The sequence below is a fragment of the Zootoca vivipara genome, chromosome 3 (genome assembly GCF_965207765.1).
Source record: "Zootoca vivipara chromosome 3, rZooViv2.hap1.1, whole genome shotgun sequence".
Classification (NCBI taxonomy): domain Eukaryota; kingdom Metazoa; phylum Chordata; class Lepidosauria; order Squamata; family Lacertidae; genus Zootoca; species Zootoca vivipara.
In genome coordinates, this window is record NC_142586.1 from 86,626,357 (window position 1) to 86,654,045 (window position 27,689).

The 27,689-nt window shown below is 42.6% G+C and overlaps 1 protein-coding gene across 1 annotated transcript in view; it reads right to left on the reverse strand.

Moving 5' to 3' along the window:
* The window catches only part of ALK (ALK receptor tyrosine kinase), a 582,689-nt gene that overhangs the window by 45,092 nt on the left and 509,908 nt on the right, over positions 1 to 27,689 (reverse strand). Inside the window, exons 12-16 of the mRNA XM_035110504.3 lie at positions 23,779 to 23,941; positions 17,522 to 17,669; positions 11,584 to 11,721; positions 10,095 to 10,239; positions 3,054 to 3,236 (exon numbers count right to left, since the gene is read on the reverse strand). Coding sequence (XP_034966395.3) covers positions 3,054 to 3,236; positions 10,095 to 10,239; positions 11,584 to 11,721; positions 17,522 to 17,669; positions 23,779 to 23,941 — 777 coding nt within the window. The remainder of the gene's footprint in view (positions 1 to 3,053; positions 3,237 to 10,094; positions 10,240 to 11,583; positions 11,722 to 17,521; positions 17,670 to 23,778; positions 23,942 to 27,689) is intronic.

Here is a 27,689-nt window from a genome sequence, read left to right on the forward strand (position 1 = left end):
TTCACAGCGTAGTGTGTTACCAACTGTTTTCATGGTTACTATGGTCCCAGCTGCCCTGAGATCATTGACAAGTTCCCCCTGTGTAGTTCTGGGCTGCTTCATCACCATTCTCATGATCATTGCAACTCCACGAGATGAGATCTTGCATGGAGCCCCAGACCGAGGAAGGTTGACTGTTATTTTGTGTTTCTTTCATTTGCAAATTATTGCATCAACTGTTGTGACGTTCTCACCAAGCTGTTTGGGAATTGTCTTGTAGCCCAGTCCAGCCTTGTGTAGGTCTACAATCTTGTCCCTGACATCCTTGGACAACTCTTTGGTCTTGGTGGCTACTTTGGAATCTGCTGGATTGATTGCTTCTGTCGACAGGTGTCTTTTGTACAGGTACTGTAATGAGCTGGGATTTCAGGTAAGATCTCTCACTTACAGCAGGTGCTTCTAATCTCAGCTCTTTATCAGTGAAGATACCAGGTAGCCCGACATCTGGCTAGTTGATAGGGGATCAAATACTTATTTCACTCATTATAATGCACATCAATCTCTGACTTTTGTCTTCTGGGTGGTTTCCTGTTGTTATTTTGTCTCGCACAGGTACAATAAACCTACCATTAAAATTATGGACTGGTCATTTCTTTGTCAGAGGGCAAACAGGAAAATTTAGCAGGGGGGTCAAATACTTCCCCCCCCTCACTGTAAAGTACAGATTCCTTTCTTGTTACCCATCCTTAAGCCTGCCTAAACCAAATAACCAATCTACCAGCACCAAGAGTGCTATTTAATTTTAATCTCCTCTGAAGAAAGGCAGGAATTGAAGAGGAAAACACATTTGAAAATTTAAATACTCATACAAGGTTCTTTTCAATTCTATTTTTCAGAAGCAGCATATATAACACACATGCAATTCAGTAAGATTTTGAAATCAACTATCATTTGCTTCCTCCAGGGTTCTCACATATATAGGTGGGTTCTCCCCGACCATTTTGAAGTGGCAAACAATAGGATGGAGTCACCACAAGATGATTTTTGTTCTTGCATGAGGGATCATCTGAATGCTTCAGTACCTCTCGGCCATGTGTTGAGAGCAAGACATGCCACATTCTGGCCTAAACAACATCTCACGTTTCCCAGGATATAGTACATCCAACATGTATCTGAGATGTGCCAGCATTCAAATAACCAATCAGCATGCATAAAACAAAATTACCTCATGGTGATTTTTCCATAGCTGACACCACATCCATCACATGTTGTACCCAAATAGGAAGCTAGTAGCATAAGGTGCAAGAGGCCACCACAGAAGAGAAGATTCAGGATGGCTCAGAAGATTTGAAGACAGGTAGTGAAAATTATTGTCCACCCGGTGATTTGAATTTTAGGCTCTGACAGCTGTCAAAATAGACCTTCAGTAATGCTGTTACAATTTACTTCTCTGGCAACTGGCAACCATCTGCAATGGAGTCAAGGACTGATTGTGAAGACTGAATTACTTGCCTTGTCTTGAGAGGTCAATGCCTCTAGAGAGCAAAGCCAATAATGCATATTTGTGGCACAACAGTCTTCAGGCAAAAGTACCTTGATGCTATAAAGCACAGCAAATGCCTCCTGCTACGATTTCATCATGAATAAACACAAAACATCAAGAGGACACCATCATTATTCAAAATTCACAGCAAGATCTTGAAGGTTGATGGCATGTCCTTTTGAAAGAACTTCCCACCATTCAGGACTGGTGCTTTTGGTTGCTTTTGCCAAGAGTTATTCAACATGCACTATGTCACCAGCATTAACTGGTGCATAGGCTAATACCGTATTTTTCTGTGTATAAGACTAGGTTTTCTTCCTATAAAATAATGTCCAAAATTGGGGGGGGCATCTTATACATGGATAGATCTCTCCCCATTTTCTTAAATCAGAGCCCCCCCAAATAGGGGGGTGTTTTATACATGGGGGCGTCTTATAGACAGAACAATACAGTAAGTACCAAAGCAGTTTGGCACAGCTGCAGTGTAAATTGCAGAGACTTGATGCCAAGTCAATCAATGCCAAGCCAAAAACTGTAAAAACCCCAAAACATGGATAGGGGCGCCCCTGTCATTGTGCAACTCTCTCTGGCTCTGCATGTGTTCAGGGCAAACGTATGCAGCTGGAAGTATGCTGTATTCATGCAAGTTCTCTGTGTGATCTAGAACCCTGTATGAACAGGGTTCTAAATCATGTTGGAAGCCTGCGCTAGTGCAGCAGGAAGCCCACTTGCCCTGAACAGGTAGGAAGGCAGAAGGAGTTGTACAATAGCAGGGTGGAGCCAAAAGCACAGTCCTACATCCCCTTTGTCATTGTGTTGCCCGTCTAGGCAAGTAACACCTGAATAGAGCTTGCATCATGTTAATGTTCATCAAGCATTAATAGGCAACAGGGGGTCAAGAATGCTACACAAGCCTCCCGCCTCATCAGCATCTATAGCTGGAAATACTCAACTTCATATTCTAAATCAATGAGACCAATCTGCATAAGTTGTGCAGTTCTATGCTGCACAACTTGATTTCATGGAATAATTTGCTCTTTTTTTTTTTAAGAAAAAAACCCCCAGATCAAACAACAAGGAGAGGAAAGAACACCAGGGGCATTGTGCAGGGAAATTAAGTGTGCTAATAATGAGGTCTGAAAGCTGCAGAGGTACCTTCCATGTAACCAGCTGAAGCCCTCCAGACTACCTCCTCTCTGCCCTCTGATCCTTTAGCACACCTTTAAACTCTTTTTCTATAGGTATGAGGGCTAGGAACTTTGGGGGAAGGGGGCAAATATGAATTGGGATGCTCAGAATTCCAAAAAGGGACCCCATTATAGCAATGAATAGATTGGTAAAACCTTGGCCATGCAGATTCTTAGACCCCCTGTGCGTCAACACTTAGCACTACATGACATTCAAATATACAGATAGCTATCGATGCAAATAGAGATATGCCAGGTATAGGGAAATTTTGTTTCAGCAAAGTTTTGCTGAGCATTAGCACTAAGGGAGGGGAAGGGACACCTTGAACACGAAGCCACTTTACCTATATATCCTCCGCCTCCTCCACCTGAGGAGCACCCCCCTCCACCCCCTCCGAAACCCCCTCTTGTCTCCCACCCCCACTTCTTCATGGCCTGGGGGCAGGATTTTCCTCCGGTAGCGCCTTCCAGCAAGGATTTTCCCGACCAGAGGAAGGAAGTGTTATCATTCCAGCCACCTCCAGCACCTGCAGTTTAACAAAAAGGGAAAATGGTTCCAGTAAGTTCCCATTGCATCCATAAAACGTAGGAGAAACTCAGCTAGGATATAGATTCCTTACTGGAAAGTACAGAATTTGTGGAGCACAAGTCTCATCTATACTATGTATATACTTTTTTTTAAGGGTTTAACTGCTATAACAATAATTTATTTCTTTTACCCTTCTCCCCCATCTGACTGGGTTGCCCAGCCACTCTGAGTGGCTTCCACAAAAATACAAAGGGAAAGGTGCATGGCAGGGAGGGGAGAACCACATCAAACATTAAAAGCTTCTCAAAACAGGGCTGCTTCAGATGTCTACAAAAAAATTTGTTATAGTTGTTTAACTCTTTCCCACCTGCAGGGAGGGTGTTCTGCATAATGGGTGTGACTACCAAAAATACCTTTTGCCTGGTTCTGCCCTGTAATTTCTCTTCTCACAGGGAACCGCCAGAAGACCCTCGGAGCTGGACCTCAGTGTCTGAGCTGAACGACAGAGGTGGAGATGCTCTTTCAGGTACACAGGGCTGAAGCTATGGCTTCCTCTGAAGTAGTATGTATCAAGGCGAACGAGTGGGGGAGTTGGTTGCTAGAAATTCATTGCCTCTCTTTCAATGGAGGGTCAATGGAAACCTGACACACTTAAACCTGTTTTTGTGCAGTATCAGTCAAGGTGTACACATGCCTTTGATGCTGGAATGTGGAGGATCAACATGACATTATGGTGCCAAAAGGGCTGGACCTGCTATGTACCAGGATGACGAGGAAACAGATGAAAGCAGAAATTGTGCCTGAATGTTGCATCAAGACTTTTAAAGTGTCAAATCTAGTTTCTCTTTTGCTTTAGGTAGCAAAATGTCTTGGTCCTGGCCAACAAAGGCTTTCTTTATATCATAACAGTAATATGGGAACACATATAGTATCCTCTCCGCAAATGACAGGTTAATCCAGAAGTTGGGCTAACAAGGGAAGAAACCAAAGCTTACTTGCAAAGCACATGCTTTTGTGTTCAAAAGCCCTGCCACCTCCAATGAAAAGGATGGGGGAACAGATGATGGGAAAGCCCTCTGGGACTGGTGAGCTACTAGCAGTCAGAGTAGACAATACTAGGCTAGATAGTATAACAACATGACCTTCTATAGGGCAACTTCCTATATTCCTGATTATTGTTCTTGTACTGGGTCATTTGGAAAAGCAGCACGCAAATGGATCTATGAAACACAAAATTCACCTAGAAAACGGGATCTCAAAGAAAGCATTTACTTGAAAGTTTCAGACCCTAGGTCGGGAATGAAAGGACAGGGGCTGATACAATGAACCCTATGTTGGACATTCCTTTGGTTTCTGTGTCACACTCCATTCCATGCCTGAACTCTTTGAGGCATATTGTCAGGAGCTGGACTGAGGAGGAATGGTGAGGACTGCCCCCCCTTCTCTTGAACCTTCCCGAGAACAGGAGGACAGTATAGAATTACAACAGTGGTTTGCAGAAGGTCATAGTTCAGAGGCTGTAGAGAGAAGAAACTGGGAAATATTGGGAGAAGAGCAGCAGGAAGAAGAAACACCAGGGGAGAGACAGCTGACAGACTCAGTGTCATTAGAAAGCATTCCTGACTCCCCCTCCCAGGACCAGGCGGGCCTTGAGAGTAGTAGCTCAGAGGCAGAAAAATCAGATCAACTGATGCAGGGATGACGTAGAATAAGAGAGACGGAGGAGGTGGGACTTTACTTGGAGCAATGCCATTATCTAAGAGAGACTACATTCCTTTGTGTCTTTCTCTCTGTGAATATTGAATGAAGTACTTGGTAAGAACTCTTCTTGTTTAACTGTTTCTTGGCTGCTACCGTGGGAGGGATTGGATTCCCTGAAGCCTGATACATATTGAGGCAGCTGTTCTGATATTAGATATTCTCTTTTCCCTCTTTCAGCAACCCCCTGCTGGGATCCACTATACAGTTGAGAGGGAATAGGCCCAGTTCACGGTAGAGAGAACCTTTGTGTGGTTGGAAGAGTGTGTGGGCACCCTCTGTTTCAGACCACATAGATCACAGATCCAGACACCCTGTGCTACTTGACATTGGCATAATTATGCTAACATAATTTTATGGATGGAGAATCACATAAAGCAGTTGGGGCATCCACAACACATGTGACATTACCTGTGATGTGTGGGGGAGGAGTCTACTTCTGCTTCTGATCCATTTGGAGACACTGACTGGCTCAGTGTTTGAACTGGGCCAACAGTCATTCTCCTCCGCCAGTGTTTTAAAATTTCCAGTGACTAGGCTAAAAAGAGTGCAGGAAGCAGTCTACCATTGTGAAAGGCTGCTTGTTCTACAAAAATGACAGAGATCTTCCGTTTTTGATTCCACCTCATTGGGAGGTCTGCTCCATGTGATGGAGGAATCAAGCCTTTAGTGCAGCAGTAGGGCATGTTGAATTTTTCAACTTCCAAATTTCAAAAAGGAGGGGTGCTAAAAAGTTGGGACTTGAGAATTCAAAAGCTGGAATAATATAATTTAGTTTGGGTTGGTAAATAACTACATAAATATATTGACTTTGTAACATTTTGTGGGAATTTCCAATAAACTTATTAAAAAAAGAGAAAAATTGCATTAAAATAATTAAAAATGAGTGTCAAGTACTTGCAGTAATAATATAGTAATATAATATAATATAATATAATATAATATAATATAATATAATATAATATAATATAAATGTAACCAGTGGGAATTGACCTACAATGGCTTCTAAAAAAGAGAACAAGAACTGGAGACATTCATGCACATTAGCAAACTAATTGGAACTGGCAGAGAGTTGCTGCCCTTTGAACTCCCTACTCTGTGAGGCGTTATAAGGTATGGGCTGCTGCTAAGAGAACAAAGTGGTGAGGATGTCAGAAACTACCCAGCAGCCAGTCTTGCAAAGGACATTTACCCTAAAGTGCTTGAAAAGTGGGAACGAGCAAACAGTTCTTTTGCTGCCCCCATTGTAAATTCACAAGCCACAATCTTACAGAAAATCAAAGAGAACCAGGAGAAGGCCAAAAACATATGTCTTGATAGCTAGATGTCGAAGAGGTTTTCACTTTAAAACTTGACAAGCTTTGTGACATCCCCAGGTGCAAGTGTATCCCCACCCCTCATGCTCTGAATCTGGCTGCTCTGCAGATGCTAATGGCAAAGAGGAGGCTCACATTAACTGTACATGCCCTAAGGAGATGAAGATCCCTGTGAAGGAACTTGCTTTCATTAAAGGTCAGAGAGAGAAGACTGGACCACATCTATTGGACCACATCAGACTGGCTTGCCAGATCCGCCTCAGCATAACAGGCAAGTAAAAAAGCAGAAGCAGCAAGAAGATGAGAGAAGGAGGCTTGTCGAATATAAGCAAAGGAGAAAGCAGGATGCTTCAATACCATCAAATGAAATAATTTTCTCTGCTGAGGAAAATGAAGAGCAAATAGCTGGTGCCCAAGATGGAAATGATGGAAGTTAGGAATTAGGAAAGCCAAGCAGGCCTTCCACTTCTAATAAAAAGACAGACTAGAAATACATAATGTTGCTATGCAGAGCATCAGATATAATGTTGGCCTGCGTGCCACAGCTGCCACCCCCACTGGTGCCTTTATGGATGTTGTAGTTGATTACAATAAAGTCAAGAAGGGCTCAATAAAAAGTTATGAAAACCCTGTATCAGGAATTTGATTATCTTTGTCCGAAGGGTGAAATTGACAGCATCTTCTTGGATGGCTGTTAAGAGACAACTAAAGGTTGAAAGCGTACATTTCAGATCAGCAGTTCCCCATCATCACCACAGAACAGCATTATTCTGTGTGCAGTGAGCCAGATGAAAGATCTCTACTGCTTCACTCTGGTGAAAGGCTCAAAGAGAGAAAAACCAGCAGAAGCTACCCTGCAACACTTGATCACAGCACTTGATGAGAAGACCTTGTCTGACAGCAAGTGGACAGGTAACATTGGCAAGAGGCTAGACACTGTGACAGAACTTGAAGCTGATCTTTCATTCACCAAACTCTCCATTGGGGAGCCTCTTACTTCACTGAGTGACAATGTCATAAAGGATATGTCTACTGATCAAGTGTACGGGTATCAGATCACACACGCCATAAGGTCAGCTAAACTTCCCACCAATCTGGCCCAGTGAGCCTTTCAAGGTGGTTAACAACAGCAGACAGGCTATGTCGCATGTGAATGTATACACATGGGAGATGTGAGGGCTGCATCAATGGCCAAGGAGCAAATTGGCAGCTGATGTCCACGAGCCATTCAGAGCAAGACTTAACGAAACTTCTTGTTTAAATTTCATACTAACTGATGTCATTACTTTCTAATGTTGTTTTATGATTAGAAGGTAATGTTGTATGCTTAGCAGGACATGTTTTATGCAGAGAAACTAAATTTTTAATAGCATTACCTGACCTTTTCAGAAGGTAAAATTAAAATTCTGTGGTTTTTCCTAGAGCAGCGTATGTGCTTTTTAATCAAACATAGATTTACCAAGCTAAATGTTGTCCAGTCACAAAAAAATAATAGCAGGTTTGAATTCACCACACTCAAAAACATATTTTTAAGACCCCTCACTGAATAAATGTGCAAAAATTAAACCCCCTGCCCTAAAATGACAGGCCCTAGTGTGGAGGCATCTACTCTTCAGAACTCACACCAGCCAGGTGCCATCTCCATTATCTTTTTGATGCTTATTAAATATGTACCTTCTTTTCTCCAACAAACGTTTTAGGTGGAGATTTTTATCCCAGTCTGCATCTCTATTGGAGCTAAATGGCTTTTAAATAGGTTTTTATTGTTGATGTTTTTATTGTTAAGTAGCCTCAGGACGTTTTATGGGAAGCGATTCATAAATGAATCAATCAAACAAACAAATAAACAAACTATGGCTTATTAAGCTGGGAGAACCGTGTCTGAAAAGGATATAGAAGGATAAAAACATCAGAATTTTAAAAAAGGAAACAGAACTGAAAAGAGGCCTCTGTGGTAAATATTGGTGCATATGGATATATGCAAAATAAGACTGCAGAAAAGGTTAATGATCTGGGAGGAGGAAGAGAAGGTGCCTTAGCAATGGCCAGAATGGGAAGCATCCATAAAATGTTTTTTTTCCCCAAAGGAGCACTGCTGGTGCTAAGGGGTATTGTACTAAGTAAGGTGGGTGTCTCCTTTTTGAGGAAGTACTTTTAGCAATTAAGAGAGACTGAGAAAGAGAGAACACTGGCCAGAATAGGGCAAGCATTGGGTATACACTGTGTTAATAAATAGCAGCAGATACTAGAAAATTTAACTAGGGTAAATGGCATCTCAAAACCCTCCACCATATTTTCAGGTAGAGAAATCAGAGATACTATTTCCATGAATTATCTGACAGTTTCTGGAGCGGGGAGGCTGTGCTCACCATCAGCAAACGGCAGCAACCAAATTTCCCTCTTTTCCCCTAAGGTTCCTCTCTCTCTCTCTCTCTCTCTCTCTCTCTCTCTCTCTCTCTCTCTCTCTCTCTCTCTCTCTCTCTCTGGGTGAGGGGGATGTTGGTAGCCTGGTCACGATTTTGCATTGTCCACAACGGCCACACTTTGTCATGTACTGGGTCTTTGGTAGGAATAAATGGTGGCTGCCACAATGAATTAATAAATAACTAGAGATTATTGTGGGAAAATAAAGCGGCCTTCTTTTTCTAGCAGGCTGAGAAAGAAAAATATCTGATGTTTTCTCAGAAAAAAATGTATTCTCTTCAGCTCTACTCAAAATAAACCACATAAAAATTGGATGAACATATGAAAGTGTTCATAAATCCATTCTCTTTCAGTCTAGAATGATGTAGAACAAATACTGCATCTTGGTTCTGCTCTCACAATCAGTACCGGACAACATAACAATGGATCTTAAAACCACACAGATAAACGCACCATCAATGTGAATAAAAGGGATAGATTTCCCAATGTCTGTAATGAATGTTTACAGAAATATTCTGTATGAAATCTCCAGGGGCACATAAAAAAAAAACATTTTATTTTATTTTGGATTGGCATCAGTCTGCAATAGCTACCATTTTCTGATTCCATAGAAAATATGTCATTAAAATTATTTCCCCAAACTACTAACTGCAAGTACAAAAGATGGTTATATGTTATATAAGGGGTCGCTAATCTGGGTTAAGTGATCTCAACTTTATGTCTTGTTTGAAATTAATTTATATTCAAGAGTTCTCATAAGCAGTAGATTATGCAGCAGAATTCCCAGTCCACTCATAAAAAAAATATTATTTGGTGCAGGGGCTGGGGAATAGATGATGGGTGAACTGGTCAAACAATTGTACCTTTTCTACTTCGTAACCACCATTTCAACATAAATGTATTAAGGTAAGGGGTAAATAGCTCACTTTTAATAAATGTCATGAACATTTGTGATCTGGTCAAGGTAAAACAGACCCTGTGGTTCAGCAGGGAAATAAAGTGACAGCTGTGGGCTCTAAGCTAACACTCATAACTCCTGAGCTATTCTTCTTTGCTAATGATAATGGCTGTGATCCAAAGAAGTTATATGAATGTACAGGGGAGAACCATATGGGCAGCCGGAGCTTTGTGTGATAAATTGTCACTGCAGCAGTTCACAGGCTGAAGAGACAAGCTGCTGCTTTTTAAACTATACAACTGCTTGTTTCTCTGGCGGGAGATGCTGATGCGGCAAATGCGTCAAACAAAGCTCTAGCCCATTGGGTGCTGCTTCTTTGGCTCAGAACCAAATGGCTTTTGCCAACCATCTTGTTATGCCAGGGCAAGGCGCTTGGCGTGAGTTAGTGGACGTTCCTTACCTGCGGCTCCTGGCTTCCCACTGAGCCCTGGAACAGATGTGTCATTCTCCAGTTTTTCTTGGTGAAATGTATATGCTTTGTCCCTGTAGGCCTTGCCACCACCTCCTGCTGCAACAATCAAGGGGACTGGCTTTCCATTTTCCATCTTGACAGGTGGAATGGAGAAACAAAGCTGGATTTTAGATGTGTCAGACATGTAAATAACAAGTTCGTTGTACTAAGCCAGCCCCCCAGGCCTGTGGAGTAGCCCAGATTACTGCTGCATTATTTATCTGCCTGCATCCCAAAGATTAATTGTGACCATTAGGTTTTTCATGTACTGTAGGAGTAAAGAGCAGCAGTAACAGTATTTGGCAATGGCATGCACACAGGGATGACAACAGCACCGGGAATATACCATATTTTGTGTAGTAGAACACAGTGGATCTTCTCTGAAGGGTTCTGTCACAACACACTGCTATCGCTTGCTAAACTGTGCGTTCTGGCATGTACAGCATGGAGTTTTTAAAAAAATCATATTTCTTTTTAATTCCAATAAAAGTCCCTAGACATCTATCAAGTGAATATAGCATACAGGACAAGCAGACATTAATAGGGGCGTCACTCCATCCCCTTGTTCATGTTGGTTGCCCTCTTCTGAACCTTTTCCAACTCTACAATATCCCTTTTTGAGGTGACATGACCAGAACTATACAGAGTTTTCCAAATGCGGTTGCAGCAGAAATTTCCATTTTTGATTACCCACAGCTTGTCGTTTCAGCTGAACTTGAGAAACTGTAAATAATCTTAGCTGTCGTTTGTTTGAAACAGGGCAACTTCAAATACTGGTTTATGACCCTGGGCTTTTTCAACCAATCACAGCTAGGATTAACTAAAGTTTGTATTTTGGAAGTCACACTAAACGGTGGTTAATAGAGAATGAAAACGAAAACTTCCAATCTTATTGCAGCCACATTGGAAGGCAAGGGGAGAAGGAGATGATACATGAACTCAAAGGTCACCGGTTTAGCACAATATTTAATCTGGCCCACAAATGTAAGCATATGTGTTATTTCCACACTAGCCAGCTCCTTTACCCAACTGTGAATTCCTGAAGCTTAGGAAAAGGTTGTAGTAGTGGCAGAGAAAAACACTCTGCAGGTAGGGCTAGAAAAAGTCTCTGCTTGGAAGCCCGGGGAGCCACCACCAGTCAGGATAGTGAAACAATGAGCTAGACAGACCATTGGTATTTTCTATGTTTCTGTGGTCTGACTGTCACATAAGAAAAAGTGAGTTGGTGTGATGTCATCAAACAGATAAGGGATAATTAAACAGCAACCTATATAAGCGCATGTGTTGCAATTACCAGGCTCATTTGAGGGCAGGGGAGATCATACTCCCCCTAGTTCAGGCTGAAAAGGACCAAAAGGAAGGAAGCATAAGAAAACCGAGTGCCTCCAGCTGAAAGGACAAAGCTTAATATTTGTATGGATGGTGGATCTTTGCGTACCTTAAATATATAAGTTGCTCCTCCACCTCCTCCTCCACCTCCAGCCCATTCATAGACACTCTTATTTACTTTAATTTCATCTTCAACGACATTATTCTCTCCAATGCAGACCTTCTGTATAACCTGGTTGGTCAGAGTCTGTAAATAAAAACGTCCAGAATTATACCCTTCCCGTGGACCTGACATAAGACTTCACCAATCAAAAGCACCTCTGATTATGCCTCTACTGACTCTTACCCTTATTTAATATTCACAAGGCAACGGGCACCAGAGCAGATGTAAGTGTGGCCATGTCAATATAAGGGGTAGCCTACGCATGCAGCAGAATGAGGTGGTAATGCAGAGTAAGAGCCCTGTGGTGGTAAAGTGGGCTGTATCATTCCAGACTGTACATGGGGAGCAGGGCCGTTTTAAGCATATCCGGTGCCGTGGTGCGCAGATCCCTCCGGCGCGCCCCCTCCCATTTCCCAGAGTTGTTGACCTTTTTTAGGGAGCTGACACCACACTTGCATATTATCTCTGCTTGGGAAAAGAAAACAGGAAACATAAACAAACTGTTTTTGTTGCCCGTTAATTGCGTGTCGAGGTCCCCAAACCACCCCTCAAAGTAAAACACACTCCACAAAGAAATATTTAAGGTTTTTGGCATAAATTTGGCCACAACTTTATTAAAATACAAAATACGTGAGTGCCACGAGATCACAAGGGAGGGAAAGGGATCGCGAGAGAAGGAGCCTCTCTCTCCCAGACGGCAGGAGGAAGCGGCGAGTCCGAGGGAGCACGCAACCTGGGGCCAGTCAGACCCACCACCTGCAGCCTCCTCCGCAGGGTTCACCCCTGCCCGCCCCGCCTCTCCTTCGGAAAGTTCCAGAGCAGCTCCTCCACGCGCATGGCTACCGGGCACCCCAGCCCCTATTAAATACCCCCACCTGTGCCTCGCTGGAGCCCGCCACTCAGCTGGCCACAGGAAAAGGGCAGAGAGCAGCAGGCTGAGCAGCAGGAGAAGCCGTGAAGGCGACTGCAGCGGATGTCGGGGGCAGCAGCAGGCAGCGGCAGAGGGGGCTTCCATCCCGCCTCCCCGCAAAGCGCTGTGCGAACGGTGAGTTTGGGCGCTGCCACTCCCGAGGCAAGGGGATGAAGGGTGGGTGGGCGAAGGTGCGCAGACAGCTCCTCCTCGCACTCTCTCTTGAGCTGCTCTTTCGCTTTCCCTCAGACAGTGCGCTCGGCTCTCCCGAGTGCGAGGTGCTTGTCTGTGGGAGGAGGGAGCCAGTGGCCGCAGCGACTGCAGGGGGCGGGGGGAGAAGCATGGGCAGGGCGCGCTCGAGGCATGGGCAGGGAGGTGGGGGGGCAGAGCAGCAGCGCCCCTGGTGGCCAGGCACCCTGGCGCATTGCGCCACCCAGCCCTGGCCTAGAGGCGGCCCTGATGGGGAGGATCCCATTACTGAATGCTCTCCTACACAGAAAACACACAGAGAATGGGATGGAAAGAGAACCTTTCTCACTGATAATGCTGCTGTTTTACTTGTTACGTGAGAGAGTGTTTGAAGTGGAACAGTCCACTATAGCACATCGGGACTCTGTCACCTCATTCTGCTCCATGTGTAGGACAGGCCCCTGGTCAATTGGCAAGGAACTGATAATGAGGCTAAAGATTCTGTGAAGAAGAACCTATTCTCTTGCCTATCTTAATTTGCTGCTTAATGCAATCATAAAAAAGTGTTAGGCAGCCCCATAAAGTGATAGCATATATATTTTTATCTGCAAAAGAGATTATCGGAAAAGAACCCTTTCTTCCTGCCAATAATTAGGACATTTGGCCTTCATGTATATTTCAAGGGATTCTTCAATGAAGATTAATGATTGGAACCACCTGACAAGCAGGAAGAAACAAAGGCACTCAATTTGGAGAAAAGGTCATTGGTAGAATGAAGAATACAGTCTGCTCCCAGCCCACCTAGAAGATCTTCCTACAGTGTGCTTCAGCCCAGCTTTAGAAAGATGTAACTGGGAATGGACAGACCCACTAAAAGGTGGTTCATCCCAGTTCTGCACAGGGATGGAACTAAGCCCCCCCCCCATTTTGTTTAAAATCTGAACAAAAACACAAATGTCAAAAAACAAAGCAACATTAGAATAAAATAAAAGTGCTTAAGATGTGCATAAGGGCTGCCTCCATTTGGTAAGTTGGTAACATTTTTCCTTCCTTCAAAGAAGTTCAGTTATCTAGGTATCCACAGCCTGGAAAGGCTAGTGTGTGTGAGGCTTTGAATAGAGAAGATCAAAGGGAGTGCCAGGACCTGATGTGGATTCATGATCTGATCTAAGTCATGATCCACCAAGACTGAATCAGGTAAGTCCGCTTTGGAATTTGACTTCTGTACATTCCTCCCCAATCAACTAGGTGCAACAGAAATTGCACTGCCCTGTGAGCTTGGCTGCAACAGCAGCAGCAGCTGCTCCCCAGTACTAAGTACAGAACAATGTATTCATTATGAGAAGTGGATAAATGCACATAAATGCTAAATCTGAATTATGCTGCCCTAGGTCCTGTAGGCTGCCGGAGAAGACACAAAGGTAGGAAAAGGAAAGGCTCTGAGATACATTGCAGAAGGTGCTGACTCCACTTGCTCTGGAGACTACTCAGATGCTGGCATAAAATGAGGCTGCTTCAGAAGACAAGAGTTGCATTGCTGTATTACTTATTATTTATTGCATTTATATCCCACAATGTCTCCAAGGAGTTTGGCATAGCTGCCAAGTCTCCCGCAAAAAAATGCGGGATCAGCAGCGGCACGGCACTGGAAGTTGCTTCTACACATGTCTGGACATGTGTAGAAGCAACTCCCGGTGCCAGCGCCGCCCGATTTCTGGTGCCCAGTCATGGGTAGCGCGGCACTGGAAATCGGGCAGCACCAGGACCCAAAATGGAGCCTCCCTGGCAGGTAGGAAATCCGGGGGATTTACGGGATTTTTTCCAATCCGGGCTGCCAGCGGGAAACGGTTTAAAATACGGGGGTTTCCCGAGAAAAACAGGAGACTTGACAGCTATGGAGTTTGGTGGGTTTACATGGTTGACTCCCTTTCTATTTTATCCTTGCAGCATGCCTGTGAGGTAGGTTAGCTTGAGAAACAGCAGCCCAAGGTCACCCAGTGAGTTGAATGGGAAGTCGAACCAGGTCTACCCCACTGATGGTTCAATATTTTAGTCACTGTGCTATGCTGGATTAGACCAAAGGTCAATGCAGTCCTTCAACCTGGCGCTAAATAGTGGCCAGCCATCAGAGATGGAACTTTTAGTTTAATATTAGCTCAAATGCAATGTTTTTCAGAAGGCCACTTCAGACATTCATCAAGGTCTGCTGTACACATGGATATCTTATGATTTCTCTGCAGTTGTCTGTGGTATACTATACTTGATGGCTGGCAACTCCACTGAAAACCATTTTATTTGAAACATGGAAAGATGTTGAATTCCTTGCTATGGTTTTATATCTGTTTTAGCCCATTTAGACACCCCACTGATGCTGTAATTTCCAAGCGATATGCATGCAGGCCAGGGCTTGGCCCTCCTCCCCATGTTGTTCAGATCAATTTAACCTACAATATTAAAATAGGAGGGAAGGTGGCCTTGGTCCCTCTTATGATTTATAGGCCAAAGCTCAGCCAAGGAACATGAAAAACAACACAGGCCTAGAAAGAAACCATCTTTACAAAATTGCACATGCTGATGATTAACCAAATACAGTCCTGCTTTGAGGTGCTTTACCTTCATACGGAAATACCTTGTGAGGGAAACAGAGCCTGATCTACAGCAACTTAATCTTAAATTTATACCTCTAAAGTTAAGCCTGTTGATCAATAGCAGGCTCTCAGAGCTGGTCCACAGAAGGCTGTAGGTGCTATAAAAATCCCAACAGCTGCTAACTCTAATTCACAGTTGGAGAAGGGATGGTTAATCAAATGACTTAATGCAATGACCCAGAGAAACCAATAGATCACAATTGGATTTTTTTAAAAAAGAAAAAGAAAGAAAGACGACTTCATGGCAAAGACATAACTGATTACAATCCAATCAAGTTAAAGCCACTTCCACAAGTCAATGCAATCTCTTTGCCTCGATGAAAGAATTACATTAGCACTCAATAAATCTTTGCTAAGATTACAGTGCCCTGTAATTTAATGACTTCGTATATTATCGTGTGCTGCAATGCTCAGATTATGGATACAAAATAGGAGACTGAATCTAGATAGACCTCAATCCAAAAAAATATTAACCTCTTGCATTTATGTGCATGGTGAGCATGGATGTGAAAGGGGATGCACTATCCCCATCTGAGGATATTTTTTTCCTGGTATTGCTCAGACCTTTGTAATGGAGTCCCCCACTTTCTTTCCTCATCCTGTAATAACAGCATAAGAATCTGGTGTGCAGACCCTAGTCATCTGAAATATACTCAAGCAAAGAACCCTGCTGAATACTTAATGCTCAGTGGAAATGGCACTGTGCAGTTCCAAAAAGAATCACTTGTCTTGGAGTCTTCACATAAGGGACACAAGCTAAGCTAAAAATAAAAAAAGTATTAGGAAAAAAAGGAACACACAACGTGAATTCATGCCCTTCCCAAACTCAGTAACATGAGAACTTAATTCAATGGTCTTGCAAGCCCTTTCTTCCATTCCATTAATGTTCACTGAGTGTTATGACACAGAGAAGTAGAAACCACTGAAAGTAGCTCCCAGATTACTTTAATTCCTCTTCACGGAGTTGCTACCACCTTCTAAAATTTCACCTCTCTGTTAAGTTCCCATGTACCATATAGGAACACTCACCTCACAATGCAACACCATCACAGTGTGTATTTCTCTACCTCTGACAGTAGCAGCCAATAATACGCAGGGGGGAACCCATGAAGTGATGATGCCACACTGGTGGTTGAATGTTTTTACATGTAGCTCAGTGTTAGACCATGCGTTTTACATACAAAAGGTCCCAAACTGAGCTAGATGGACCAATGGCCAGTCTTGGTATTAAGCAACTTCTTACTAACTCCATCTAGGGATGCCATTTTGGTCCTGCTTCCAACTACTGTCCTGCATGTAGATGTGTCATTCTAGTCTCATTGCCAGGGCCATCTTGAATTTAAATTTATTCTGTTTAAGATGTACAGCCTTCCCTCACTGGCTTCTAAAATGATCCCTCCTTAAGACTTCTGTTTTTCAGTTTCCACTCCTTCAGTTGAAAGCCTCCAATTGATTAAGGAATCTTTAGTTGATTAACCATCTGCTTCTCACTGATTAATTTATAACATTTACATAAAAACAGCAAATTACTAAAAACTCCCCTAATGGTTTATCTAAATCTGAGCCTACATCTCTCCACTAGGGATGGGGGGAGAAATTTGATTCAGTTTGCATTTAAAGGTAGGTAAACCAAAGCAATTCACGTTTTCTGAAACAATACGAGAACGGGAACAGGCTGTCCTTCAAAATTTGCACTTATCTGAAATTTCTGATGCAGTTTCCAACCGGTGCTCACAAAAATGTATATATTAGAGGCTACATAAAAATGTATATAGATATGAAAACAACATAGAAAAATGCAATATATTAGGGGAAATTGCTTGCAAAAATGTGTATATTAGCCAAAACGGCATACAAACATGTGCTTATTACGGTAGGAGAAAATTGCACTGAAATACTGATGAATTATCATCAGCATTTAAAATAAAAATAAATATTGCAAATTGCTGTAGAAATGTGGAAAACTGAATTTGAGGAAAAATTAGAAACTGAGACAACTGAAATTGACGGATCTGTCCATTTTTAATCCACTCTTAATAAATAAGTGTCCCTTAACTCTAAAGCCCAGATATTTCAATCCAAACAGAGTGTTTCAATATGTTCATGGATGGGGGTGGGGGGACGGATGATAACTCACACTAGGGCAGGCATCTTCTCCTTGTTGTCCTACCAAAATATACAAGTTATCGTTCTTCTGGAGTTTAAATATTCCAACCACAGACACGCCATGTGACCTCATGATACTGTTCTTCCCTTTGCCACCAGATGCCCCATAGCCCGAGACTCTGCAAGTAAAAGAAAAGAAGGAATAAGCCAAGGAGTGCCAATAGAATAAATTCTGCACGTCACGTACCTTTGGTATCATTTATTCTGAGCACAGAATAACCTGGGCTTCCCCTGGGGCAGAAGTAAGATTTTTCAGAATTTTCCTCCCCCCAACTTTCCTTTTTTTAACTTAGTCATTCATCTTGGCTCTGCTGCAGTGAGTATACCTAGACTCTATGCTCTTTCCAAAACAGTCAGATCCAAGCAAAGGCTTGGCCGTCAGACTGAATGTAGAGCTCCAAGCAGATCACAAAGCAGAGGGGATTCTTGGACTCTGACCCAATGATGTTCGTGTCACTTTCTGCGACCCAAGCAATCATTCTTCCATAAGGCAGGAATGGACGCAAGAGAGAAAGTGACGGCCACAGGATAGGGTCCCCTGAACAGATGCTACGAGGAACAGGAATCATTGAGCTGATTTTCAGCAGGAAGCTATAATGGCTAATGAGGTGCACTATTGAGCAAGTCAAGCTGGCAGGGCTAATTGGCTGCAATTAGGAGCCATATTTTTCTGTGTATGAGTAGATTTTGCATATAAGCAATAAAGCCGGGAACCCAGAGAGACATGGTTAGTGCCTCATTCACCAGCTGTGAAAGATGAGGAGCGGCAAACCCTGGGTCACGGTTACTCCACGTTTGTCAAAGCCAATGGCTACAAAGAGGTTATTGGCCCGGCCATTGATAATAGGCTGCAAATTTCCAGAGTTCCTATGAATGCCAATGACCATCTTGTCAGAATGAGTAAAAGTTGCTAAAGTAATAGAAATGCATGAAAGATCACCAGAGTCAGAAATAGGGACTCACTTTTGCAAAACAGACATGCACTTCCGTATTATTGTAGCTATGCTTAACACTGGACCTGGCTATAACAGGGAGAAATTTTCAAACATATTGTGTTATCAGGAGTGTTAAAGGTTGGGGGGGGGAAATCTTTTTCAAACTTCTGCTAATAGTGAAAGAGAGTTCCTTTTGTTCAAAACAGAACACCTTTGCATTTGCAGAAGGCTGAGGATCTGAGGTGAGTAGGTAGGTAAGTGAGTTTCTTACATGACTTTGTACTTGCTCCAATACACAAATACAAAATACATGCATAACGTGTCAGTTATGAAGTGCTCACACATATTCCTTAGAAACATACGGACAGGACAAACATAGGGAGGAACAGATTGTTTCTCCCATGTAGTTTGGCAGAATAAAACCACACAGAATAATTGACAGGATAAGAATGCATTTTTGTTTTCTGGAAATGGAACCAGAATTAAACATTTTCTAAGAAGGAACCTTTTAAAGGAGCTATTGTGTTTTTAGCAGCAGGAGCAGGAGCATTCCTTGCATGTATGTAGATCTCTCTCCCTCCCTCCCTCCCTCCCTCCCTCCCTCCCTCCCTCCCTCCCTCCCTCCCTCTTCTTCTCTGGGACACAACTGAGGGGAGAAAATGGTTTTGCACACTGAAGCTGAAAGGCAATAGATGATGTGCAACAATTCACTTGGAGCTGAAGATGACACAATCTCCACTTGCTCTTCCCTTGCAATTGCTGCTGTCTTCTCCTCTCCCCATAGCTGCCAAGTTATCCCTTTTTTAAAGGGATTTTCCCTTATGCTGAATAGGCTTCCTCACGAGAAAAGGGAAAACTTGGCAGCTATGCCTCTCCCTCACCTGCCTTCAGCCAGTTAAGACAAGAAAACCTTTGGAACCAAAGAGAACTTTGGTCCCACTTTACAGTAGAAGAGGGAGAAAGCTGCAATCCTAAACCTACTCACTTGAAAACAGTGGGACTTTTCAGTGGACATGCATACGCACTATACAAGAATGGAATGGGAGCCGCTGTTTTAAAATACTTGCTGTTCCAGTTTCTGGGTCTGCTGGCAACAGTGCACAGGACTAGACACTGCGACTAGACACTTTCACTAGGCCTAAGTCAGGACAGGGCAATTTTGCTGCGACGGTAGAAGCAGCTTAGCACCCTACACCAGAGTGGTGTTACTGCTCTTGGAAAAAGGAGAAACCTCATCAGGTCTCGGTGCTGTACAAGGGGCAAGTGGTGGTCATGGGCTGGCAAAATAGGGTATGTAGTGAGGATTTTTCAAGGGTTTCGGAGGCATGGCAGGCAGAATGGCACAAGGGTAGCAACAATCAATGGTCAAATTGGCCTAGGCCCCTGTGGATGCCAACCATTTTAGCAGTAGGCACTTCTGGAATTTTGAGAAAGTGCTATGGGTGCCAGACAAAACAATGGCTGCCATATCTACAAAAGACAGGAGCACACAATGGCCCAGACAGACATCGCCATCAAAAAAAGGGGTTGCTCACCATGCTCACTCACAAGAGGAAAGCTCTTTGTACCTCCTCTCTGTTCAGAACAGAAGGGAAGGTGGGTGACAAATCCTGGCACCCAACAAAATGGGGGTATATTTAAGGGTTCAGTATATGAGAGACAGTGCAAAACAGGAAATAGTCAGCGCAAAACAGGAAATGAGCATGAAGAGCAGTTTCTAGTCTAGTGTGGATTTATGAGGGATATTTATTGAGATCTTTTGTGGACGCTGTAAGAGGTACTGATGGCACCCACAGGCACTCAGTTGGAGACCCCCAAGGAAACCCCTTTGCAATACTGAAATAAGGCATTCAGAGCAGCTGCTTTCGGAACAGGGATGTCAACTCAAATTATTGTGCTTGCCTGATGTCCCAAGTTAGCTTGTGTCGCTGGAATTGCTCAACAGGTTGTGATGTCTCTCCGGCACTGAGGATCTTGTAAATGACCCACCACAACTTTTAAATGACTGGCACTAATTATTCAAACATGGACATATAATGCGCAACATCCCATAAAAATCAGTCAGTATATCAATGGCCTGCAACTTTTGATCTGCTTGCGAACGTATCATAGAACAAAGTCAGCCGAGGGTTGCTGCTTAATTTTGCTTCTTCCCCAGGCATTAACATTAAAGAAATGAGACTTCTGTGCATATAATTTACTGCTCCTCTATTTTGCTTCAGGGTTATATTTTAGACGCTTACATACTATATGCCAGTCTTGAAAAATTCTTCTCAGCCGTTCCCCCCACAGGCAAGTCATTCTTTTCTGGATGGCTGAGTGAAACATCATTAGTTTTTTCATTATCATCAATCCCCCTGAAAATGGGTAGGCGAACAGATTTGGGGCCTCTCTTAGTCCGTTTTCCTAAACTCTTGCTCTTGGTTATTTTGTATGGCTGTAACACTGAGTCAAGGAGGGTGGTTCAGAACCCAACATTTCTTCTCTTTCTTCTTCTTCTTCTTAAATAATTGTTATTAGTTTTCGATTACAAAAATCCAATATATGCCACATTGTATCAACACCAGATTACCCCACACATTTCTCATTAACATTAAAAAATAACCAAAAAACACACACATTTTTACACACACACACACACACACACACACACACACACACACACACACACCGCCCTAATCCCCGGACTTCCCTCCACCCCCTCTTCTGGTTCTTTAAATAAACCAAATCATCCTACATTCCAGATTCCAATTTTCCAACTACTAAACAATTAAACTTGTCATCCCCTCCACACAAACCCAAACAGGAAAAAGCACACATAAAGGCAACACAAGCTCTGAATCATACCTCAGATATTTTAAGCCATCACCATGGTCTTTCAGCAATGACGTCTGCATTAAAATCAGTGGCACACTCAAAGGATTTCAATTTAAAATGTATGAAATTCGGTGCCTGGCCTTCTCAGTGGCAGTGGAGAAAGTTATTGGTTTAACAGGGATATCTGTGTGAATGGTTATTGGCTGATTAACATCTTATATCCTTTTAAATGTCATTGTGGGTGGGCTGGATTTGTTGGGGGGGGTGTTCTTCTTTTCATTATTTATTTTGTGTTTCTATATTGTATTTTTATGCTGTGAACCGCCCTGAGATTTTGAAGAGTGGTATACAAATTTAATACAAAATAAATAAACAAAATTATTCAGGTACAAAATGTTATCAGTAACATACCCATTTCATTTAACATAACTATGTGGATTGTTATAACAAGCTGCTTAAAATTAAGATTCTGAGGCGGGTGTGCCTTGAATAAATTCTGGTTTCATAACATGTGATATGATCAGGTGATTGGTTTTTGGAGTCCAAAATTCAGCACTGTTTTGTGCTTCAGATATATCAGAAAGTTCTGTCTCAAAGTAATCCCATATTAGGTACTAAAGTTGGGATATAAGAGGGGAAGAGGAGTGATGGGGAGCTTGTAGGTTTAAGGCTTGCTCCTGGCTTAATAAATAGTGGCTTATTAAGCTGGAATTGTTATATCTGAACAAGGTATTAGTGATCCTTTTGAACTACTTTCGGTAAGATTTATATTTTCTGAATGAATCCTACTATCATTTTAAAGTTTCTCAACTTAACCAAATTCTTTGTCTTTTTGGTACCTATCAATTTGGGCAATTGAGGGCACTAGGAGAAGGGGATGACAGAGGATGAGATGGTTGGACAGTGTTCTCGAAGCTATGAACATGAGTTTGACCAAACTGTGGGAGGCAGGGGAAGACAGGAGTGCCTGGCGTGCTCTGGTCCATTGGGTCGCGAAGAGTCGGACACGACTAAACGACTAAACAACAACAACAACATCAATTTGGGACATGCTTGTGCATGCAAAATGTGTCCCAAAGTGACTTACAGCATTAAAAAAAACAGTAAAACTCCATATAAAATGATAATACAGCATACACATGTTCATCCAAGAATATATAGAAAAAGACAAGTCCAACCCATCCCACTAAAAATGTGAGGCGACCCCCCTAAAAACGTAACTCACTACCCTCTAAATTACATTCCAGTTAAACATCTATCATTGTAGTTTTAAATTGCCTCCAAACATCTTGAAAATATTTGACCTGCCTGGTCCTCCCTTTCAACTTCGTTTAAAAAACATTCATTTTTCTCTCTTTTAAAATCAACTGCAGCCATGGATTCCATTCAACTGTCTTGTCAACTTTCTAATTACATATATATTGAATTTGATGGTACTGTGGTCATTCCATCTCAAGCCTTATGATTGTCTGGGGAGGCCCTGCTGGTGGTGCTAATACTGGGTGCTGTGTGGTTGGCATTACCCCATGACATGGCCTTCTTGGTGGTTGTTCCCCATCTATGGACTCCCCTCCCTGGTGAGGTGCAGTTACAGTTGTACCTTGGATCTCAAATGCCTTGGCTCCCGAACAAATCGGCTCCCTAACGATCAAAACCCGGAAGTTAGTGTTCCGGTTTTCAAACTATTTTTGGAAGCTGGACGTCTGACGGGGCTTCCACGGCTTCAGGAGCTTCCTACAGCTAATCAGAAGCCACACTTTGGTTTCTGAACATTTTGGAAGTCAAACTGACTTCTGGAATGGATTCTGTTCAACTTCCAAGGTACAACTGTATTTACGTCCAGGAAGAATTTACAAATATTCCACTTTCCCAGAAATTTGATTGCTGAAATATACTCATCCTGATGCACTTGTCATCATTAGATGTGAGGGTATGGGGCTATTTTTTATTCCTTTTTTTAAAAAAAAGTTTTTAGATTTCTAAATGGGTTTTTTATTTTGTTTTCAATTGCCTTGTTTTACCACTTTGGTGTTTGCTGTCCCGGGCAACTTTGAGAAAGGGAGGAATAGAAATTGAATAAACACACATATGCAACTCACTCCAGAACCTGGGCAACACTCATTATTATTCTCTCCTTTGTCCATTTTCATGATCAAGTATTCTGATGGACAATCATTGGGTACATCTAGGAATATTCCAGCAATCTTTATTTAATTCCTTGAGCAACTGCATGCCCTCAAGCCAGTCACTGTGGCAGGCACAGTATGGTATAGACTGCAGATGTGGGCCTCTTTAAAACTTGGCAAACTCTAGCTCCAGTCCTTGGTGATAATGGGAAGGCAGTTTAGATCACTCCTTGACACTCTCTTCATTACTACTTTTCATGCTCAAGAGATGAGCCCTGGCTTGGATAATAGGTTTCAGAGAAAAGGTTTGGAAAGTCCTCTGGAACTAATGAAAATAATAGAACTCTTACCTGTAAGTATTGGTTGCAGGCACTCTCCACACTTGTACACCTGGAAAATTATCCTCCGTCCCTACCACTACACTGAGATTGGAGTTCCTATAGGCGTCATTGCATTGGGTCTGGGTGGGCCCTTGAGGTCCATTAGCACCACAAGTATTGAAGAGCCAATGATCTGAAAGAGACATGGAAATATACACTGAGTAGCAAATACAATCTTATCTGACTGTTGGTTCCTTCGCGTCACATTAACGGGCAGTGAAGTGGAGAATCTGCCACGGTGAGGAAATACACCACAACCCTATATTCCAGTTCAATCCAGATCTGGATCCAGAAATATGAATTGTTCAGGTTTTTGCTAAATTAGTAGCGTGAGAAACCATCAGATTGCTTCTTCACACAATCAACTCTAGGACAAGCAATTAACACTGGGCAGAAAGCCAAGGTCTACTTCTGCCTTAGTAACTGCGCTCTCATTGGTTGATATCAGCACTGAGACCTGTTATCAGAGAAAGCTAGCACAGTACGTGGTGTGGTCAGTGTAGGAGGAGAGGTGTTGTATCAGTTGAGAGAGAGACAGAGAGGAAAGGATTTATTTTACTTTGTTTTGAGTTCTAAAGCTGTACATAGAAACTCTGGATTCTTTTATTTTAATAAATCCTGTATATAGTTTTACTCTGCGTCCAGACGTCTAGTCATTTAAGTTACCGCCAGAAGCTTCCGGAAAAACCTGCGCAAACTCTGCTGTGTTCAGGCTGAAGTTACACCTGACACTTAAAAACACTAAGATGAATCTTGTACTCTCATGCCATGAAAAGTGTACTGGACTATGTGCAATGTACTCACAAGACTTACACACACCCACACACTCACACACACACCCAAAATACCAATAAAGATGGACATAGAAACCGTTGTAAATAAAATGCAAACCTAAGCTTAAAAACTAGGGCCAAAATTGGGGGCAGAGGGAATAAGGGAAAGTAACACTGCCTCACGAAGAGTCGGACACGACTAAACGACTAAACAACAACACTGCCTATGTAACAATGACAGGCAACAACCCTTTTTTTGCATAAGGATGGGGCTGGGATTGATTTGGAAAGGATGGGAAACAAACAGGTATAAGGCTGAATAGGGAACTGAACAAATGACACCAAACTATTTCAAAGAGACGGTATTTACAAAAGAGCTGGGGAAGTGTGAGCTTGCTGCATCTTGAAACTTTGCCTTCCCTCTTCCTAAACACTGTGTTGAATGAGATTCTACAACTCTACAATGAGCCAATTCCTGTCTTTGCCTAACCCTGGTGTTCTCCTTAAATAGTGTTGTAATTAATTGAAACACGTTGGAGACCGTCTTTGCGGCTTTAGAGAGGCTGGTGTTTTGTTTTTGTTTTTAGTTCTGGATCGGCACAAATCAGCACAAATTGATTTGAGCCCCCCCCCCCCCCCCGGCTCTGTAGCAATTTGTAGCTGCCACAACCTAATTCAGATCTGGCACAAATCGGCTGCACAGCCCTAATTATTAGTTACTATTTGTATAGATGAAGAGAGTGGATGCAATTAAATCTAATGACAATTGAGATTTATTAGCTGTTATTGCTTTTAGTTCTGCTTGTGCTTATGTTTTTCCATTGCAATCCAATGCATATTTATTTAAAACTAACTCGTTCTGCATACAATGGGGCTTACTCCCTGGAAAGTAAGTGTGCACAGTTTTGCAGTCTTCACTTGTTCTTATTTTTAAATTGCTTCTGAAATGCTCCTTGTGGGCTTTTATAGCGGAAAGCCTGTGTGTAAAATCCCTTCATTCCCTTAAATTGCAATCAAATAATGTCTACTCAGAAGAAAATCCCTTTGAGGACAATGGGGCTTATTCCTAGGTAATGAGCAAAGGGTTACAATCTTATAGTAATATAACATGTTAATGGCAAACATTCCACCATGTGCATGTACAGCACAATCATATATAAAAATGTTATTCAAGAGAAATAAACATTCAAATAGTCTACTTCCAAGTAAGTGGGTACAGGATGGGTTACAGTAGGCATAGGCAAACTCCGGCCCTCCAGATGTTTTGAGACTACAATTCCCATCATCCCTGACCAATGGTCCTGTTAGCTAGGGATGATGGGAATTGTAGTTCCAAAACATCTGGAGCACCGGAGTTTGCCTATGCCTGGGTTACAGTCATTTTGCATCAAAGCTCACCATATACATTGAAGACATAAAGGTGAGCAATCCAAAATGTTACCAACCAGAACATGTTGTTATTATTAAAAACTCTTTCTCCATAGAACACATGAAAAATTCTAACATTTATAGAAATCTTTATATGGCATAATAGCTTTGCCAGAATTTTTTTGAAACACCTTTCTTCAAATAATGGAAAAGGCTTAGGTATACTGTAATATAAATCACTAATGTTCATAAATCATGAAATGAGTATTATTACTCAGTAGAAGCTTAGCCTTAATAGATATTGGCTGTGACCCAAGCAAAGACACGAAGGTAGCATGATGTTGCAACCTTGCTAAAAGTATGCAGGCCTGAGTCTGATCAGGGGCGTATGAAGTGGGGGGCAGAGGGAGTGGGCCACGCCGGGTGCCACTCTAGGGTGTGTGTGACAAGATGGTCCCTGCCTCCCCCCAGGTGTAGAGCGGCCAAGGGCATGTGGTCAGTATGCGCACCACTCACGTGGTGTCCGTATGGGCTGCCGCGCTTGCACGGCAACTGTATGGGCTACCGCACATGCGCACTCTGTATGGATGCCATGCATGCGCCACCGGGCGGTTCGCCCCACCCCTCGGCATCCCACCCCAGGTGTTGGAGAGGGTTCCTTCGCCACCGAGTGTGATCATTGTCTTGGAACCACATGTATGTCATATTGAGCTCCTTGGGCGAAAGCAATATATAAACATAATAATTTGAGTTAATTATTATTTTGAGAAAGACTTTGTACACAGTTAACCACATCTGTTCTGCAAGACAGTTGGTTTTGATGTGAAACCCTGGAGCAAAGGCAGACAGAATCACCTGATTCCGCCCTAGATGGACCTACATGTTCCAGCATGTACCTGCTAAACTTTTGTGCCTCTCTTCTGGAAGTTGTTTTGTATTCTGGAATCTATAGTTCCACTAAACATTCTGGAATCTAATGGGGTGGTTGCAGTTTAGATGGTCCTTGGGCAAACCTATCCATAAATGCTCAGAGGCTTTCTGCAATGGCTTGGCGTGATGACATCATTATGATGTACCAATGGAGAAGCCCTCCATGCGCATGCATAGTAAGGTACCTGAAACAACAACTGACCCTTGGGGTCCCTTCCAACTCTACAATTCTATATTTCCAGCCCCTGCACCAACCTGTAAGCTCACTTAAATCATTTGGGAAAATTCCACTCCAGGCACTGCACCCTACAAAATATCATAGCGGGGTGACATTTTCTGCTGTTTACTCTGTACTGCAGAGCACTCTTTCCTTTGCCATATGTGAAGCAGCAACCACCAGCTGCTTCAGGTGTCTCATTAAGACTTATCCTTTTTCTCAGGCCTTTCCTGATACGCAAGACTGAATTTGCTTTATTAGCTTTTGTATATGTATATTGTTATTTTCCTGGTTTTAGATTGTGTTTTCCTTTAAAGATTATATTGTTTGTTTGTTTTTAGACTGTACGCTGCTCAAAGATTCTATTTTATTTTTTTGAAATATTAAGTGGCATATAAATAAATGCTGTTAAATAAATAACATTCATACAGTACAGATCCTGTTAAGTCCAGTCTGCTTTGGTGTGGTTTTGCCAGCAGCAGAACCACAGGTTCAACAACCTCGCTCCCCTGAATACAGCTCAGCATTCCACAACACAGTGACCATTGGAGCCCTAGAGCAGAAGTGGCTAACCCTTGACCCTCCAGAGGTTG